At 38.4% G+C, this 6,514-nt stretch overlaps 1 protein-coding gene across 2 annotated transcripts; it reads right to left on the reverse strand.

Annotated features, from left to right (window-relative positions):
- Nucleotides 1-8: 8 nt before the first annotated feature.
- Nucleotides 9-6,076, reverse strand: rab23 (RAB23, member RAS oncogene family). 2 transcript variants are annotated; one of them, XM_054600356.1, is made up of 7 exons: nt 5,723-6,076; nt 2,979-3,170; nt 2,803-2,888; nt 2,406-2,562; nt 2,197-2,279; nt 2,019-2,111; nt 9-1,923 (listed from the first exon to the last, which is right to left on the reverse strand). In XM_054600356.1, the coding sequence occupies exons 2-7, from the start codon at nt 3,131-3,133 to the stop codon at nt 1,790-1,792; spliced, it is 708 nt and encodes a 235-aa protein (XP_054456331.1). In that variant the 5' UTR covers nt 3,134-3,170; nt 5,723-6,076; the 3' UTR covers nt 9-1,789. The 2 variants fall into 2 exon arrangements, with proteins under 2 accessions (XP_054456331.1, XP_054456330.1); XM_054600355.1 differs by having other exon boundaries at nt 2,979-3,210.
- Between the last annotated feature and the right edge of the window lie 438 nt (nt 6,077-6,514).

Here is a 6,514-nt window from a genome sequence, read left to right on the forward strand (position 1 = left end):
ATTTGAAATTACACACTGGCTGCTCAAGAAAAAAGTAAAGTTTTATTTATGTCAGATTACCATCAATTTCCCCCCCCCAAACATTACATCAGAAGTACATTTGTGTGGCACACTTAAAGTAGTGATACCTGTTTTACTGTTAAAAACAAAAATCCAACAATAAGTGTTTTTGTCAGCCTGAAAGGATACATAATTTTGGTCTATTTAAATGTGTAAATGTGATGAGTGAAACAAGGAGAGTAACAGTAAGACACAAAGAGCATTACAACACCTGAGTGACAGCACATAAGTATGGTTAGTCTTAATTTACGGTTCTTTAAAGATTATATGCCATCTTAATGATAAAGTGCGCTAAATCCATTCAGGCAAAAAGGCAAATTAAACACAATGTAAATGCAAATTAGAGGAGCTTGGGAAATAATTACATGTATTTACAGATTTACTGTGCAGGCAATTTGAAACAAACAGCAAGAGTAGGGATTAAAATGCTTTGTAAAAAAAGGCTTGGTGCAGTAACAAACAGTTCACAGCTAGCCGTTTGGAGAACGAAGCATTCATTTGGGAGATCTTTTAGAGTACTTTCCTGTATTGAGAAGAAACTGAATTTTCTTGCATATTCAGGCACACACAAGCTCACGGCTCCACACCACATGGACAGACACTACCGATATGATTGCTGTTTGCAAAATAGACTTTGATTAGATACTACAGAGCCAAACCAAGACATAAAAACTAAATCTTAACGTACCATATTTAGTGTTTGAAATGCTAGAAATATAGTGAAAATCTTCATCCGAATACACAGATACTGAAACGTATTTACTCTGAGGATTACCAACGAGTTCCTCAGAGCTGTACCAGAGTTAAAGTAAAGCACAGTGAATATGTCAAATGTAAACAACTGCAATCAAAAACATAGTGCTATAACTGATGGTGACTTCAATTCCTGTTTTACATCACAAAGTCCAGAACTTTGTGAAAGTCTTAGAATTTGATTAACAAATCCATGAATAGGTGGAGAACAAGCAGACATATAGAGGACTATTTTGTGTCAATAACTATTGATATTTGGTTATACAGAAATGCACATTCCATTGATTTCATGTTACATCCAATAACTGCAGTGTTAATATTTAACTACAGCTCAGAAGGAAGAAATTTGGCACTATGTCAACACTTAAGTGAAAATATCCCTCAACACTGTTTTGATTCGTACAAAAATACTTCTGCACAGAGAATAAACTCTGGATTTGATAGTGTTTTGTCCACAACAAACAGTATAGTTTCAACCATGATATGCTGACAGAAAAGAATATGGTGCAAAATTAGCCGTGTATCTTCTACAATACATGCAAACATATTGCACAGTTCAAATGTCAAACACAGGGATGGGTGATTGTGAAAATCCTATACAGGAGTTTTCCACAGAGCAAGAGTGCAACCTTTGCTGTTATATATTCTAATGAGAGGCTTGTATGTCAAGTCATATCTAATACATACATGTAGTGTAGCTGCAGCTGTTGCTGTTACTTAAGGCAACCACAGGGACAGGTTTTTGTGCGCAGATCATTAATGGAGATCCAAGGCTGAATCAAAGACAATTCAACCATCAATGTGAGGAAACAATTTAGGACACAGATTAAACATCAGGTTATTAAAGTAGTATAGAGTAGTATTTTCCAGGCTGTTTGGGCTTTGGTCTCTAAATGCGGCTACCTCCACAAATTAAAACCATGACCACTTTAGTCTTAGAAACAATGGCCAGTCACTAAAACTAAATATGTTTCATCTACAGTAGGCTGCAGCTTCCAAAAGGATTTTTACTCTTCTTGGTCCTTTGTTTGTTGGGTCGCAAAGTGATGATTTCTCTGCCGTTGCTGGAGCTCTGGTTGGAAACATTACTACTCGTGGTATTAAAAACACCTTTGGGGAAACACAATTTATGAGTAATGTCACTGCACTGAAGTAATAAAACTTAAAATGTAACATTAAAAATGATTCAGAGAAACATCCCTCACCTATTTTATTGCTTGTGGTATGGAGCACCTCTGTCTCTTCTGCCGTTTGCTGTTTGAGTCGCTGAAGATACTTCTCAGCTAAGTACTTGAAAACTAAAGAGAGAGCAGGAATGTAATACTAGAATTATCCAGAATGAGACGGTTTAACTTGCATGTTAGACTAGTATCAGTAACCTACCCTCGTTGACATTAAGGTCCTCTTTTACTGAAGCTCGATAAAATCTCAGCTTGAGCCTTTTAGCCAAACCTTCTGCCTCCTCGCTGCCATGGGAGTAAAAACAATACAAATTCACAATCACAGTCATTAACATTTGTACTGAACATTCAATTGCTTTACGGTGTTTTTTTTTTCAGTGGGATTTTTGCATTAAAGAAACTACTGCTTACTTTTTTATAACGGTCTCTTCCAGGAGGTCAATTTTGTTCTGCACTAGAACTGTGGGAATATCTCCCACCTCCGCCTCCACCTTCTCCCTCCAGCTGTCAATTGCCTGAAACGACTCCCTGTCTGTGGTGGAGAAGACTAGCACACATGCTTGGGCACCTGGAATGCAGGACGACACACCGACAATTTATGTTTTCAGGCTGTTGCTTCTTTCAAATTATTTTAGCTCAAGGACAGGCTGTTAGCGGTGCAATGTGTGCCAGTGCATGTGCTTTGGTAGAATGTCGTTCTGCCAGTAAACTATTAAATCTGTGAAAAAAAGACTCTTAACCTCAGCGATTGGGGATATCAGTTACCCAAAGCAGCAGTGTTATATTTGTCACGGTGGTGCAGTCTTACCACGGTAGTAGGCCTTAGTAATAGCATCAAACTCCTCCTGCCCAGCGGTGTCCCACAGCATCAGACGGACCTCTTCGTCATTAACTCTAAAACAATGAGCAGGCAATGAGGATAATACACAACGCTGGCAGCAATTGCAAAGAGAAATGTGAATCTCTGAGCAACAAGTTGTTTACATTATCTGCCTTTCCAGGAAGTCCACTCCAATGGTCTTTTTGTAGTCCTTAGTGAAGACGCCCTTGCAGTACCGTTGGATCATACTGGACTTGCCAACAGCCCCATTGCCGACCACGACCACCTTGATGGCCACTTCCATGTCCTCTTCCAACATGGTGGTGACGTCTGGCTGGTTTACTCAGTTCCACTGCCTGGGTAGTTTCAGTGATGTGACACAAACACATAAACCAACTGAAAGTGTAAAATAAACCAAACATTATTTGTATGACACATGTTTAGAAAGTCAAAACATGTGTAAGTCAAACACATCCAGCAGAACAGCAACTTGAGTGTAACTCAAATATCCTCCTGTGGTTTGACACATCCTGATCTGGTTTACATTTGAAGCTTTGTGTCAGTGACAGTAAGCAAATGTGCTCAACTAGTTATATGCATAACTTAGTTATATAGTTGATTTACTGAAACAAGGATGTTTTATTTTTGGTTTATAATCGCAGACTTTCTGCACTCTGTAAAAAAATACCTACTGGTGCTTTCATTTTAATTCAGATCCTATAATTAACAAAACAAAAAACAAACACCGTTCAGACGCCATAAACCCTTAAGGACGTGACTTTTCACAACAATTGCCAAGCTTGTCTTCCAATATGAGCTCTCTTTTCTCCATAAATTAAAGTGGATTTCTACTCTGCCCTTATCAGAGAAACAGTTACAGTTACACTACTTCCTTGCATCTAGATAGTTTTGCTTTAATTAGACACCAAAGCATCCCAGCTTTTTTTTTCCACCTACAAGTTAGTCAGATTAAATTGGTTAGTTAGATAAAGGTGGTAAGTAATCAACTTTTAATAGATGACATATTAGCAGGCAAATCAGTCAGATCTGTCAATAACATAACACTAAAGCTATTTCTTGCACCCAAAATTCAGACGATACAGGTACCTTTACATTACAAGTTATTAAGTTACTTGGCTGTAACAACTGTTTTTGTTTAATCTAACAACTGCTTTTGTTTAATCCATGTTTGAATGTTTATTTTAATTATTCTTTTTGTATACATATCATATGTCAAACATTATGACAAAATCTAAAATAACCGGAGCTCAGCAATTGCTTCTTATGTTTGGTCAACAGTCCAAACTCCAAAAGCATCCAATAAAATTGTTATTTTATCTTGCCAAATTTGCCATTGAATTACTATCAGCACAATGATTTAATTGGAGAGGGAGTCGCTCTAGTGTAGGGCTTTATATACACAAGGACTGGAATTGTCCTTTGAACTATTGTGTGTGCTAGCATTGAATTAACTGTTGTAAATGTTACTAGTAATGTGTTTGCAGCGACTGTGCACTGTGTTTATCCTTCCATTAGCACTGAGAGCAGCAGACTCCACATGGCAACACAGCTATATGTGTGTAGCTGCTGAGTGCAATGCTAAACAATATTGAGAGAAAGCTGTTCCCAGTGGATACTGGCAACCTGCTGCGTGACTGTGGTGTCCAACAGCCTGTCTGGATTTGAGTCACAATATGTATTGCAGTCAACGATATTATTCATCAACTATAATTTAGCTGTATGACGCAGCAGTTGTTATAACATGCAGGCAAAACATGGCTTAATACAAACAGCCTGCTCTTCACAAAGCTTTTATGCAAATGTGTTAATGAGTTAACAGCAAAATGTATACTTGGGATAAGATTTCCCCTGTAAAATCTCTTAAACTGATCTAACTTATGTTAAGTGACACCTCAAGACCCTCTTATTTCGAGTAAATTTGATTCTCAAGCCAAGTTACACATTTGCTCTCATCTCTCAGTGTAATCATTCTAGATGTGTTGTTTAGATGTGTGTTAGACTCCCCCCCAAAAATGAATCAAACCACCTGTAGAAAACAGGACAACACAACCTGGAGAGTTGACCAACTAGTTTAGAAAGTTGACTTACACACAATGATTGGACAATTGTTACTGTTAACATTATTAAAAGGCAATTAAGTAGTAACGATCATTTATTTTCTATCACTGCCATCACGTTTTACTTATTGAATATTCTACACAAAGTGGAAAAACTAGTTTAAAAAAAACAAACAGACTTCTCACACAATTATTTGTAAAATACCTGAGAGCGCCCGCTGAAAATGACAGTTCCAGTTTGACTGTCCATTACCATCAACTCCAGTATAATCATCATCAATCAGACATTTAAACAAGGGATTTCCATACCTGCACAGACAATTACTCAATCTCTTTTGTGCGTGTTCTGGTTATCTTATTCATCTACCTTAGACAATTACCCCATCCATACTATACATGTGTGTTAAAGACACCACAGAGAATCTGGCATTACATACCTACAACATGGTAGACAGTGCATTACAATGCACATATATAAATGAACTGTGATAAGTATGTAGAAGGTAAAACACCTCCCCTACTGACCAGTGAGTCATCTTCTCAGACTCACAGTTACTTTGTCAGGCCTCATATTAGAGCACACAGAGAATAGAAACAGTATAATGACATCAGAGGGTACCACTGCTTTATGTTGAGGTCCACTGTTGCTGCAGGTGGTGTTTTCCAAAGTATGTGAGGGGAATGAAGTATTTAATCAACTTTTAATTCTGCTTTATTCCCTAAAAATCAGGATCTCGTGCCTTGGTGAAGATATGACTTGTTGAATAGCAGACAGGGGGATAACCACGGAGCAGGCAGGAGGGCTGGTTAGTAAGGATGCAATCGCTTACCTTTGATAAAATCACTGTCCAACTCATCCAGTGTCCGCAAACATTAGACAGTTACCCACAACCTCATAGCTCCAGCCTCCCCCTTCTCTCTGGTGCAGGACGCTCGTGATCCGGTGCTAAGGTTACCTAGCTGAGGTTAGCCACTCTCCTGCTCCGCCCGATAAACGATATCTATCTTCAGCCTGCACGCAGTCAATGTCCTCCGCTTCAAAACGGAAGGTAAACTTTAATCTACGTCGACAACTAAGTCAGATCTGTGACTTTTACTGGATAAAAATGCATTTCTATGTGTCCGCCAGCCTTCGTTCTAGCTTAACTGCGTTGCGCATCAGAGTAACTAACGCTAACCAGGCAACTGGCTAGCTGGCTAATGCTTGTTGCTAAGCAGCGGAGTCAGGAGCTTCTTCTTCTACGGTTTCTTGATGTTGTTGGCGGTTGGCAAACAGCGAAATTGTGCATTACCGCCACCTACCGGTACGAAGTGGGGTTACGTCGCTAACACTGAAGAGATATATTTAAATATAGTCAATACTGATGCATGAATGCGTAAAACAGAGGATTTAGATATTCTAGAAGAAGCCAATGTACAATACCAGTCAAAAGTTTGGACACACCTTCTCATTCAATGGTTTTTCTACATTGTAGATTAATATTGAAGACATCTAACCTATGAAGGAACACATATGGAATTATGTGGTAAACAAACAAATGCTCAACAAACCAGAATATGTTTTCTATTTTAGATTCTTTAAAGCAGTTGAATGAGAAGGTGTGTCCAAACTTTTGACTGGT

The sequence above is a fragment of the Anoplopoma fimbria genome, chromosome 6 (assembly GCF_027596085.1).
Source record: "Anoplopoma fimbria isolate UVic2021 breed Golden Eagle Sablefish chromosome 6, Afim_UVic_2022, whole genome shotgun sequence".
NCBI lineage: Eukaryota > Metazoa > Chordata > Actinopteri > Perciformes > Anoplopomatidae > Anoplopoma > Anoplopoma fimbria.